Source organism: Babylonia areolata, chromosome 35 (genome assembly GCF_041734735.1).
Source record: "Babylonia areolata isolate BAREFJ2019XMU chromosome 35, ASM4173473v1, whole genome shotgun sequence".
In the NCBI taxonomy this organism is placed as follows: domain Eukaryota; kingdom Metazoa; phylum Mollusca; class Gastropoda; order Neogastropoda; family Buccinidae; genus Babylonia; species Babylonia areolata.
Genome location: NC_134910.1, coordinates 18,630,398 through 18,644,584, shown reverse-complemented (window position 1 = coordinate 18,644,584; position 14,187 = coordinate 18,630,398). Strand labels below are relative to the sequence as shown.

Here is a 14,187-nt window from a genome sequence, read left to right as displayed (position 1 = left end):
AAGGTCTCCATATATGGGGCAGTCAAATAGAAAATGGCTTTCGTCTTCAGTTGCCAATATGCAAAAAGGGCAATTTCTATCTCAATTAGAATCACTATATCGATGTATATTACTATTGAGTGGGAGTACATTAAATCTTATTTGCGAAACAGCAACTCAAAAGCAATATGTGTCTGTATCATTGATATATTTTTCTCTTTCGAAAGTTGTTTTGAATGATCTATAAATTTCATATCTGTCACGATTTCTAAGCGTATCAGACGATTCCTGGATAAAGAAATCAATAAGTCTCTGCTTAAATAAACTTAAGAAGATTTTAATATCTCCAACACCTTGTTGCAACCAAGCAAAATTAAATCCTGTTTCACATAACACTTCTCTAACTTTGGATGCCCAACACGTTTTCCCACTTCTAATTCAAGTAACATTTGATAGGTCTTATACGGTAGTCTTTCATTATCCATTTGTGACAGTTTTAACCAGTATCTTAAAACAGAAACATAAGCATTTACATAGAGTGGATACCTTCCCAAATCACCATAAACCATTTTGTTAGGGGTTCTGATTGGTACACCTAAAAATCTTTTGCATGCTAACATATGAACTTTTTCTAAATGATCTAACTTGTTAAATCGCCAAACTTCAGATGAATACAGTAAAATAGGTTGTATCTTAGCATCAAATATTTTGAAGAAAGAGTTGGCAGTCATTTCTTTGTATTTTTGAAAAACCCTGTTGTACAACGGCTTTCTTTCCCTTGGTTGCTAGACATTCAGTACCTCTTTTCATACTTAGCATAGTTGTAAAGTTGAAACCTAAATAGCAGTAACTGTTCACCACATCCAGTTTCTGGCCATCGAAGAACCACTGTTCATTCTTACCTAGATAGCCTCCTTTTCTGAAAACCATGATTTTAGTTTTTTCAGTGTTCACATTTAACTTCATGTCATTACAACACATCCGTAGAACATTCAATTGATTTTGTAACCCACTTACAGATGTTGAAAGTAAAGCCACATCCATCAGCAAAAAGCAAAATGAAAAGCTCCATAATACCTGGCATCAATTGTATACCGTGTTTTCCTTCAGCATCCATGTGGTCAGCTAGCTGGTTTATGAAGATAGAAAATAATGTGGGACTCAGAACACATCCTTGTCTTACTCCGACAGGACATTAGAAAAACTCTGTAAACTCACAATTTACATGCACACATGAAATTAATGACTGATACATTGATTTCAGAGATGCCAAAAATTTTCCCTTTATACCTTGATTTTTCAAACAATAAAGAAACCTGTCGTGACGAACAGAATCAAATGCTTTCCTGAAGTCGACAGAAGCAACATATAATTTTCTGCCTTTCTTTAGCATATATTTCTGGACAATTGCATACAAGTTAAATATCTGATCAACAGTGGAATACCCTCTACGGAATCCTGCCTGATTTTCAGAAATCATATTGTTATCTTCCAGCCAGTTATGTAGTCTAGTATTCAGTATTGTTGTATAGCATTTAGACGCAACATTCAACAGTGATACTCCTCTATAGTTATCTACATTTTCTGGATTCACCCTTTTGTGTATTGGAACAATAATTGCATTGAACCATTCTTTTGGATATATACCTGAGGTAAAGATAGTATTAAACAATGTAGTCAAGAAGGGCAGTATATCTTTAGCTACACTTTTTAACATTTCAGCTGACACATCATCTATTCCACTTGCCTTTCCTATTTTAAGTTTTGCTATTGCATCTGTAATTTCTCCTTCTGCTATATCTTTATTAAGTATGTGATCAACTTCTTCGAGCAAATCAACATTGATATCATAATGATCGTTAGCATCTCCGTTACCTTGGTAGACATTTTTGAAGTGGTTAAACCAGTCATCATTACTGATATTGTTAGTACATTTGTCACCCTTACCACAACACATTATTCTTACTTCCTTCCAAAACTGTGATGAATTAGTAGCTTTGGACTCAACTTTCTGTTTCCTATATCCTTGTAGCTTAATCTTTAGTATGTGTTTATAGATTTTCTTTTTCTCAGCATATACTAATCTGTCTTCTTCCTTTCTAGTTGCTCTAAAGTGATTTAATGCCATTCTGCTTTCTTATTTTGCTATCTTACATTCATCATCAAACCATCGGAATTTTTGTTTTCACGCAATGAACATGCAAGCACTGGAATCTTTTAAACAATTCACAAATAAATTCAATGCACTTTCCATGTTATCCTCTAATGCGTTTGTGGCAGTTGTAAGTCTGTTCTGCATGTCATGGCTTTTCAACATGTTAAGAAATTCATCTTCTTTATCCTCGTTCCATACAAATTTACAGGACCACGTTTCTTTCTTTTCATGTTCATCGTGACCAATATCAAGCAGATGTGTTTTGTTATCTGTCCTCATAGTGAGTGGCAAGTGTTATGCTCTTGACATTCAGTGAGACTTTGTCTGCAGATGTAAATAAATCTAATGATGTAATGAAATAGTCCACAGTACTTGATCCAGAATGTGATATTTATGTGCAGCTGTCGTCAAAGCCTGTCTTGGACATGCCATTTAAAATCATGCAGTCAAACATGTGGCATAATTCAATCAATTGGTTACCAATTGGGTACTGCAAAGGCGGCCGTCTATCATGAATGTGCAGCTTTCTATGGTGGAAATACGCGATTTTCCCTTGTCCACGGTGAAACTCTACCGTTACCCTCTGGTGGGTCGTAAGATCTGAGGACACTTTGATTCCACTCTCTCTGAGAGTATCCCTGAGCCTCTTGTCACCCAGCACAGCCATCTTGTCCGACCAGTGACAAAAGTAGACGATGATGGGGCGTGGTTTGCTTCTCCATGACCCTGGTTTTCCAACACGGTGGGCCCATGAAACATCTTCTGGTCACCAGTCAGGGGAGGGGGTGTGAGCGTTGAGAATGTCGATTATGTAGCTGGTAGTCATGAATTCATCTTCCCACTCCAGCTCTTCAACGTTCATGAACTTGACGTTGCAGGCCTTTGTGCTTTTTTCTGTGGAGAGAGAGAGTAAATTTTGAGAGCTGTACGTCGTGGGTGTGAAGCCACTCATACTTGCAAAGAACAAGGCTTTCGCGCCGTACGTTGTTTGTGTGACGTCACTCGTGCTTGCTGGAGAGAGAGAGGCATTGGTATGAAAATGCTTCATGCCCACCGTTCGGATTTGATGCCACCGAGATCAGGCCAGACTCAGTTCCGTCTGCTGCTACTATTTATTTTGTCTGTTGTGCTTCATATCCTGGTTCAAGTTTGCGGTTTTACTCTGAAGTTTAACTCATTTCAAAAATGGATATTTATTGTTCTGGATGAAAGAACTGGTTTAAATACAGTTTTGAACGAGTTGTTTTTCTTGTAAAAACAAAAAAAAAAAAGAAAGAAAGAAAATCCTCAGAACTGATTGGTACTGGCTATTTTTATCCAGTTGGAAAAAAATTTTTCTACTGAGATATTGTATGTCTGAAATCCATTGATCTGAATCAAGTTGATAAAGAATTTTTTTTCCTTATTCCTTTCAGTTCGAAACAAAGGTAGCCCACCTATGAAAAAAAAAGAAAAGAAAAAAGAAAAAGCGCCAGGAATGTCGACATTTCGGTCAAGGGAAAGGGGATTGGTATGGTACCAGTGCCACAGGCGTCTGTTGAACTCCATACAGTAAACACACTGTGCTCGTGTTTGTCATTGCAACATGCAATAAGGGAGGAGGGGAGGGGGGAAAGAAGGGGAAGGGCAAGAAAGAATCACTTACACTTGTGTCGGCACTTTCACAGTCCTTTCTGAAGGCATATGGAATGGATGCGTGTGTCTATCTGTGTGTGTGTGTGTGTGTGTGCGTAGAGGATGGGGTGTGTGTGTATACACATAAACACACACAAAAAGAAAGAAGTGTATCTTATAACCCTAAAAATCTGATAAAAAAAAACAAACAAACAAAGAAATGTTTCTGATCGTAATGGAGATGCATCTATTGTACTTCGTCTATAGATCCTTGATCTAAACAGTAGTAACATCTACAAGCTGCAGCCACTAAATGTATCACTGCATCGACACTTGAGGTAATTTCATCACTCACACACACACACACACACACACACAGCATTAGTCAAATGTTGCAGGTTTCGTTCCACAAAGTGTGGCTTGACAAGGGACAGAGATCGCGTGCGCCAGTTTGTGTGTGTGTGTGTGCATCAGTGTATGCGAGTGCGAGTGTGTGTGCACTGGCAGCGTGTGTCTGTGCCTGTGTGGGGTGGGGGTGTCTGTGTAGACACGTATATCAGTGTGTGTGTGTGTGTGTTGCCGGGCCATGAAAACATCGGTACGCTCCAAAGGGCGGGAGTGAATTATTATTTGTTTTTTCATTTTTGATATAAAGCTCATTTGCTTTGTTTGTTGTTTTTAATTCAAAGCGTGCTAGATTTTATCAAAACGACTCAGAATTGACTCTCAATCAGATCTAAGTAATACAAACTGTTTGGCACAAGAGAGCTGCCATCAACATGTACAGAACAGATTAGACCGAAACGGGCCTGTCATTGTTGTCAGTCGTGGGGACAGATGAAAATAGTGTGGCTTTTTTCTTACTCTCATTTTACCGTCAAATAAATTGGCAGTAGTGTTGCAACACCTTGGTGTCTGGGCGACATCATACGCCATACCCCCTCCCCCATTTTCTCTCCGGATTTGCACTTATCTCAGGTTTTCTGTGGCAGTCACACCAGACTAAATGGAAAAGCCCATTTATGCGAAGCTCTCACATCCCTGCACATGGTCAATCGCTTGAGTAAATGCATGCATGCAGTATCAATCCAGACTCACTAAAGAATTACAGACCCGTTTCTTATTTTCCCCTTTTCTCAAAAGTAACTGAGAAAGTTGTCCTTGCTCAACTTCTCGACCACCTCAGTACCAATAACATAAATTACCCATTTCAGTCTGCTTACTGCACCGGTCATAGGACTGAGACAGCCCTTCTCAGAATTGCGAACGATTTGTTAACTTCTCTTGTCAACAACGAAATCTCTATTCTCTCCCTCCTTGATGTTTCAGCCGCCTTTGATACTGTTTATCATCAGATTTTTCTCAACCATCTGAATCACATTTTGGAATCTGTGATCTTGCTCTCTTATGGTTCCGCTCTTATCTGTCTGACCAGTCCAATTCGTTCGTTTATTTATTTATAGTCTGTTCATCTAAGATGATGATATTAGACTGAAAATAAATGATATTATTATTTGGATTATTATCATTTCTATCATAATGACCAGTCCAATGTTGTTTCTGTTTGCAGTCTTTCATCCTCCCCGTCCGAAGTACAGTTTGGTGTGCCACAAGGCTCTGTGTTTGGGACCATTCTGTTTGTTCTTTATACGCAGCCAATTTCCACCATTATGAATCATTGTTGTCCCACCATAGCTTTTCTGATGACAACCAGCTGTATCTGTCGGGACCTCTGTCTCTCCTTCTCTCTCTCATTGACTCTACTCATGCCTGCATCTCCGATCTGAAGACATGGATAACTGAAAACAAGCTTAAATTAAATGAGGATAAAACTGAAATCATGATTATCACCCCACAAAGACTTTGCCACTCAATCTCTCTTCCTTCCTCAGTCTCCCTCAGTGGCACCGACATTCCTCTTTCCTCTTCTGTCCGCAATCTTCGTGTTATACTCTACCAGTCTCTTTCCTGTCACCAGCATGTTGCAAATATATGCAAACTGTTTAACTTTGAAATTCGCAGAATTGCATCCATTCATCATCTCCTGACTGAAGATGCAACCAAAACTCTTCTGTGTCTTTGTGCTGTCCTGCCTGGATTGTAGTAATTCCCTACTTGTTGGTTCACCCAGCTACTTTATTACTAGGCTTCAGAAAGTCCAGAACTATGCTGCTCATCTTGTCTTTTGTTCCTGTAAATTTGATCACGTCTCTCTTCTCCTTCATACTTTATACTGGCTCCCATTACACGAAAGAATTATTTACAAAGTCGTCTCTTTGTTTCAAGTCCATTGAGGCTTCTGGTCCACAATATCTTTCTGATCTCATTCATCCTTACGTACCCTCATGCCAACTCTGCTCTTCTTCTGACACCCGTATGCTTAGGATCCCCCCTGCTCGAACCAAAATGTATGGCCAACACAGTTTTTCATACCAAGCCCCATTTGGAATCAACTTCCTGAGCCTCTCTGTCACTCATTTTCGCTGCAATCTTTCAAATCGAGTCTGAAGACCCACCTTTTCCCCTCCTGATTAACTCTCAACAGCTCATCCGTTTCCAGTATGAACTAAAATGACTATTTGTGAGTGAGTGAGTTTTGATAGTTCCAGGATTTGTTGGTGGTATTTTTGAATGTGTACTATTTACAATTGTGTGCTATGACTTGTGTGTGTGCGTGCAACTGTCTTTGTGTGTATTGTGTGTGGGGTGGGGGGGGTTAGGTGGGGGAGGTGGGGTGGATGAATAGTTTTCAATGATGTTTGGTATCTTGTGTTCAATATTTCCTTATTGATATTTACATATGTGCTCTATTTGTAAACACCTAGGGCTTATTTTCAAGATTAGGCGTAAATGCTTATAATAATAATAATAATGCAACTGGAAACCAGACATGCATGTTTACTGAACTGAGGAAATGTCAAATTTGCTTTACAGACATGTGTGGGTTATTGACGGTACACCCACGATGTACTGCTTGGTCTTGTTTCTTCAAAGAAACCCTGGGTTACTGTACACCCATGACGTACGGCAACGGATTAGTTCTATACAGAAACCCTGGGTTACTGTACACCCATGACGTACAGCAACAGATTAGTTCTATACAGAAACCATGGGTTACTGTACACCCATGACGTACGGCAACGGATTAGTTCTATACAGAAACCATGGGTTACTGTACACCCATGACGTACGGCAACGGATTAGTTCTATACAGAAACCATGGGTTACTGTACACCCATGACGTACGGCGAGAAGTCTTTCCTTCATAGTGTCTGTACACCCACGAAGTACGGCGCGCAAAATTTTTGGCAACGTATGGGAAAGGTTAAGGAACGTTCGTGCAACCCACCCCTGAACTACTTATTGGATTGCTTTCAAATTTCAGAATGCTCATGTCATGTGCAGAAACTACTTGTCTGCTATTTTTTGTGATTATTGAAACCAAATAATTACACAATTTGCTAACAAACAACCCATGCAGCCGATGTTGACATAACAGCTTCATCTTCACTTCCACTATCACTCTGCTCGCTAATACTAGCATCAACAGAGATTTCTTTTCTGTCAGAGTTCATAACCCACTCATGAACCCTGTAGGATACTTGTTCAGCTGAGAGACATTGTGGGTGTTTATCCATGATGTTGGGAAGTTGATTGATTAGCTAGAAGCCAGAGGAAAATAGTGTCAAGGTGGCATGTAAGCAAACCATTTGAGAACGGGTTTAAGACACCAAACTGAATAAGTACTGGAAATACCCAAAGGAGAATGCTCTATTCTTGGTCGGTGCTCTGTTACGAGTATACTTGTAAACGGTTGGAAACGGATGGCTTGACATTACGAATATACTTGTAAACGGGCAGAATGAGTTTACACTATTTTGGGTTCTCTTCAAATGATTTTAAGAACTGACAGGTTTATCAGCCTTGAAATGGCCCTTTGTGGTGAGCTGGGTTGTTAACAACATAATTTTCCATTCTTAAGGCAATGCATCCCTCCACACCACACCGCATCACACCACACCACACCACACCACACTACAACACACTGCAACGCAATGCATTGCAACACATCACACCACACCACACCACAGCACAGCACAAGCCATCATCACAAATCACCATATAACCAGCAGACTTTCCATTCCCCAGGTAACGCATCCCTCCCTACCCTCCACACCCATCTTGCTGCCCCTTTCAACCTGCGAGGAATTCCTCTGGAGCCCAATGCCATCTCTCTGTCGTGGACCTACTCCAGTGAGAACCTGGAGGCGTCGCTGCCGGTGACGCACTACACTGTGCGCTGTCAGCGCCTGGAGACACACTTCCTGGGCATTGGCTGTCAGGACACTGCTGCTCAGTCCGTCATCATGAAGGTCAGGTCAGTTCTGGCTTTACAGCAACACAATCCGCTGTTCTGAAGGTCAGGTCAGTTCTGGCTTTACAGCAACACAATCCGCTGTTCTGAAGGTCAGGTCAGTTCTGGCTTTACAGCAACACAATCCGCTGTTCTGAAGGTCAGGTCAGTTCTGGCTTTACAGCAACACAATCCGCTGTTCTGAAGGTCAGGTCAGTTCTGGCTTTACAGCAACACAATCCGCTGTTCTTAAGGTCAGGTCAGTTCTGGCTTTACAGCAGCACAGTCCGCTATTCTGTAGGACAGGTCAGTTCTGGCCTGTCAGATTGTGTCAATAGAGATCTGTACAAACTACAATGTTTATTTTTAATCAGTAATTTTTTGTTGTTTGGGTGTGGTTTGAAGATGCCTTTATTTTGTATTGTTTTGTATCAGAGTGTGATCAGGGACGCATTTGGACTCCAGATCTAGTGCTCACCAAGGATCAGGATTCCATCCCCCATTTCTGCATGATGCTGTGTCCTTGGGGGAAAAACACTTTACTCTGGTTTTCCCTCACTTCACCCCAGTGTGAATGGGTACCTGACTTCTGTTGGGGTCAATCTTCCTATGCCAAGCCCTAGACCTAGGTGATATGAATTTATTGCCCGGGTAGCCATGAAATGCTATGGGACCTTTAACTTTGACATGATGAGTAGGTCAAAGGCTGTGGGTGATGGTGATGAGAGAGTGTTGTGTGTGCAGTCACAGCAACTTGGCTACATTGAACAACCTGAAGGCGTTCACACTGTACAACATTTCAGTGTCGGCACACAGTGACAACTTGCAGGGCCCCTACAGCCACTCCATCCTGGTGCAGACCAAGGAGGATGGTAGGAGCATAGTGTGTGTGTCTGTCTAAATCTATTCATCTATACATAGATAGATGACCTCAGTCCCACCGCATCTGTGTTTGTTTATGATTTTCAATTCATGTTTGTAATTTTTTTGTACTGTACCTCTCAATGTTCCTTGTGACCCCAGTACTTTTGGGAATAAAGACATGTTATATTTTATTCTGTTCAGTCGCATGTGGGACAGTTGGAGGGAGGTAGGGACAGACTATAGCTCACAGTGATCTCCTCCCTCCTGCCTTCACACTGCACCCTGCACCTGTGTTATCAGGTACACACACACATGCACACAATGACACACACATAGGCACAAACATACAGACACAGACACATACGAAGAAAGTACAGACACACACACACATGTATACACACACACACACACACACACACACACACACACACACACACACACACACTGTTACTTTCCGCCTATATATCAAAAGGTGGATACCAATGAGAAAATCTGCTATATACGTCCGAGAAGGGGTCAAGTACACTCCATGCCCCAGCTCTGTTTCACAAGATACACCAAATATTCCTTCTTGTGCTGTAAAAGTCCCGTTTAATTCTTCACTCTGAACGGTTTTGTCTGTATACCTACCTCAAGGTCCAAATGACTTTAATACTTTCAGCCCTTTAATGTCTTCTGCCTTTGCAGCCTTCCCAGCCTGGCATGTGTTGGCCTGGCTGCATCAACGGGAAGGGGTGCTTCACTTCATGCACATATTTATAGCAGCCACTCAACCAATGGCTACCGAACATCACATTACGAGTTAAATATGATTTTGACAGAAATTGAAGTCTCAAGACGAGGGATGCAATAGTTTACTTGTAACTTTGAATTAAAAACAGAAATAGTAAAATATCAACATCTGTCGATGTTGAAGGTTGTGGACTATCTTCTTGATTGAAATGCCCGCCACTTTGTCCAGACCAGTTGCTAATTTCATCTCCTTCACTTTCCCAAGAAATATCAAATGAATTATAAGACAAATGGTCATTATATGGGTCGAATTCCCAGAAAGAGTCCATCATAATTTCACTGAGCACATACTGCGCAGTAAATCTTTGACGTTTTACCATATCGGTGCAGAAAACCGGATGAAAAACACATTAATCGTTTGATTTTCGGAGCAAAACTTAGCTTGCAAGTGAGGAAGGAAGTTAAGTTGGAGTTACTTCCCTTGCATAGTACTTTAATACATAATAATAACCTGACGAACTGGTTTTTGATAAACGGGTTTCTTTGCTTGCCTGTCAGGCGGGTTCAGGCGGAGAACAGTGATCAACGGCACACATCTCTCAGGCAGGCGCAGGGTTGAATGAGTTAACACAGAGTGGATTCGAACCTTACAGACAGACCACGACAAAAAAGTTCTCATCACGGGAGACTTCAATGCACACTCGCCATTTTGGGAGAAAGACTGCCAGTTGTTCACTAACAATCACTTTATCGAAAACATTGTAGATGCTTCTGTCGACTTACTTAATGATGGTAGAATAACACGATTCCCGGACAGTCCAAGTTATAGAGCAACTGCCATAGATCTCACTCTCTAATCTCACCAGATCTCTCCCATTTGGAAAATTAATGTTCAAATTATCTAAAAATATACACGATGGATCTGTTCTTGAAAATGGTAACTCAGGAGCGGCTTTTGCAATTCCTTCATTTAAAACAGAAAAAATATACCCTATTTGTAGACAATATTCCATTTTCACAGCTGAACTTATAGCCATTCTTATGGCCTTAAATTATATTTCACACCTTCCAAAAACTGTATGTGAGGTTTTATTGTGTGTAGACTCGTACTACAAGCTATTAAATCTCCAAATTTAAATAAGCGAATTGAGGTGACAGTGGAAATAAAACATATTATTCATCAATTCACAAAACAGGCCATAAATATAACCTTCTGCTGGGTACCTTTGCACTGTGGAATATCTTCAAATGCATGGGTAGATCAAGCCGCTGTAAGAGCAGCACGTAATTTCGAAGGCGCAATAGAACTAGACGTCCAATTAGATATACATGAATGAATAGAAAATGTATCCAGAAATTGATTTAATAAACTGCTAATAGATTCAAATGATCATTACCAATATTGTGTAAACACAAAAAATGCGGCTAATCCCAATTATTTTCTTAATTTGATACCTACAGCACATTCGAGACAAATTACAAGTCTTATGTATAAAATTCGTTTAAATGCCTTTTGTTCAAAATTTTCTAAGAATATAAAATGTATATGCACTAATCAAATAACTGTAAGCCATTTACTCATCCATTGTCCAAGCATAAGACAGTTAACCCCTAGGCTGCCTATATGACGAGATAACTTGTCATGGAAAGCATGTACGCTTCGCTGCCGCAATGACGAGATAAACTCGTCATCGAAATATTCTGACTTTTCCCTGCTTTGCATTCAGTTCGGTGACAAAAATGCTGGTAGCTTTAGCTTGGGGAATCTTTCTAGATTCTATTCATATCTAGAAACACCATCTGCGTCATAAGGCAGTCCTTTATTTGAACGTTTTGGTTGGGTTACTGGCCGCAGTCTTTGCCTGGCTCCTCTCCTCGCTCAACAAAATGTCGGACTGACTCCGTGCTCAAGACATGCAATCGTGGCGAACTAAATCAACCAAGATTACTTTCTTTAGCTGATGCTCAGAAAGAATTGAAGCATAAATTCGAAGGAGAAGACAGTGGTGAACATTTATAGGACGATTTGATAGAAAATAAAGGGAGTAATCAAGAGAGTGGCCAAGATACGACTATCAGTGAGTGATGCCGGCTGTTCAGCTCCAGCAGACGACAGAAGTCACCAAATTTTTTAGCAGGACACAGTGTGAGCTATTTTCTTGGCACTCAGCCAGTGCGGTCTGATGAGAATTGGATAAAGTGACCGTGTGAGAGGGGTGAAGAGGAAGGGGGTGGAGACTGAGGGGGTGTGGCCTCACATCCATATTATCACTTGCAGAAGTCACAACTGATGCATTATGTATCTATTTCTTTTTCAGTTTTTTTTATATTGTGGTTGTTCTAGTATGATTTCGTGTGTGCAGATATCCATTTGTCCAGAAAATATGATATTTTAGTGCAAATTACCTGACTAATGTTTGCAATGAACAAGTTGAAAATGTGACAAAAACAAAACACTGATTTCAAAACAACAGCATGTCACTAAAAATATATAAAATGGGAAAACATCATGTGTTATGTATTCTTTATTCATTTCCCTTTCAGAAAATATATACTTTTATGGGTCTTTCTCCAATAACAAAGAGCACGGAATTTTTTTAAACTTTATACCCGTTTTTTGTGAAAAAACCCTGGCAAATAGATTTCACTTAAATCTTATTTTCCTGGCAGCGAAAGGGTTAATACCAAAAGGTGTAGTTGATCACTTTTCTACCAGTGTTCCACTTGCCACTGAAAAGATTTTGAATTATTATTCATTGCTTGGAATGTTTTCAGAAATTTTAAACTCCAGTCCAGTTGGTATCCTCCTTTGATGTATTTTAATTAATGTCATTATTTATATTTACATCTTGTAAGTTAATGCTTGTTGATGTTGTAAGTTGAACCTTGTTGATATGCATACACCTAATTTCCCTCTTATAACACCTCAATTGTTACACACCACACTCTTTTTAAACTTCTTATTTCTTATGATAGACTATTTTCATTTCCTTTAAAACATACATTAACACTTTCCTACACTAATATTCACAAGCATTCCCTCTCTTTCATCCTGCTTCTCTTCTTTCCATATGATAACACTTCTAGTTAATAGACATTAACCTGAAGATCTCACATGCACATATACACATGCACTGATGGACACACATACACACACACTGATGCGCACACACACACACACTCTCTCTCTCACATGTGCAGACACACATAAACGCAGATAGTCACACACACACACACACACACACACACACACACACACACACATGTTACTCATGCATGTTTTGGTAGTTTTCTACCTTTTCTGTTTTCCTCTTCCCTCCCCCCACCCCCACTTTTTTGACTCACTTGTGTAAACAAAGTGAGTCTATGTTTTAACCCGGTGTTCGGTTGTGTGTGTGTGTGTGTGTGTGTCTGTGGTAAACTTTAACATTGACATTTTCTCTGCAAATACTTTGTCAGTTGACACCAAATTAGGCATAAAAATAGGAAAAATTCAGTTCTTTCCAGTCATTTTGTTTAAAACAATATTGCACCCCTGGGATGGGCACCAAAAAAAAAAAAAAAAAAAAAAAAAAAAAAAAAAAAAAATGAAGCCTAATTATATGCAAACTGCATTTACTGTTATATTTATATTTTTTGTATTCTCTAAACTTGGCACTTTGATCTGATATTCTGACACAACAACAAGAGCAGTCATTATTATCATTTTTTGTTCAAACAGGAACTTCTTTTGCTAAGCGTGGAAGTTTTATTTATTTTGCAAATGTTTTGGTGCAGATAGTAAAAAAGGGAAATTACTCTGTAATTAATGCTAGGGGACTTAATTTGCTTTAAACTGATCTTTCTCATCTTAAACATTACATTTTTTCTTTTCTTTTCTTTTTTCTTCTCCCAAGCTTATCCATCATATTTAATACAGAGCACTTTTCAACCATTTTAAAAATCTCTTCTTTTTTTTCCTCCTAATGATTCCTTTACAGGATAAAGGGTGAAGCACAAGTAAGTCTTGAAGGCTTTGCCTCTTGTTTTTCTTTTTTTTTTGAAATTTTTTTCATAATCATCTAATATCACTGATAGTAAAAAGACGCTAAACTAAAGAACGAACGAACACACACACACACACACACACACACACACACACGCACACACATACACACAGATACACACACATGTAGGCAGGGAAAACTCGCACAGATACTCTGACACACAGACACAGTCTCACGCACACAGACAAATATACAGACATACCTTCACATACACAAGCAGACTTACTTGCACACACACACACACACACACACACACACACACACACAATTTTGCACTTTAATTCTGAGCACAGGCCAAGAGAGAGAGAGGGGGGGGGGCAGTTGGGTTTTTTGAGAGGTGTGTGTGAGTGAAAGAATGCAGCGAAAGATACCTGCTCTTTTTTTTTTCTTTCTTTTCTTTTTAACAATGTTTCTGCTTTAGCATACATGTATGGAAAGGTATT

The 14,187-nt window shown here is 39.7% G+C and overlaps 1 protein-coding gene across 2 annotated transcripts in view; it reads left to right on the top strand.

The window, feature by feature from the left end:
- The window catches only part of LOC143277734 (protogenin A-like), a 208,257-nt gene that overhangs the window by 152,350 nt on the left and 41,720 nt on the right, over window positions 1–14,187 (top strand). For both annotated transcript variants that reach the window (XR_013053779.1, XM_076582632.1), the window contains exons 14-15: window positions 7,898–8,126; window positions 8,847–8,974. Coding sequence is in view for 1 of the 2 variants with exons in the window: in XM_076582632.1 (XP_076438747.1) it covers window positions 7,898–8,126; window positions 8,847–8,974 (357 nt within the window). In the remaining variant the exon portion in view is untranslated. The remainder of the gene's footprint in view (window positions 1–7,897; window positions 8,127–8,846; window positions 8,975–14,187) is intronic.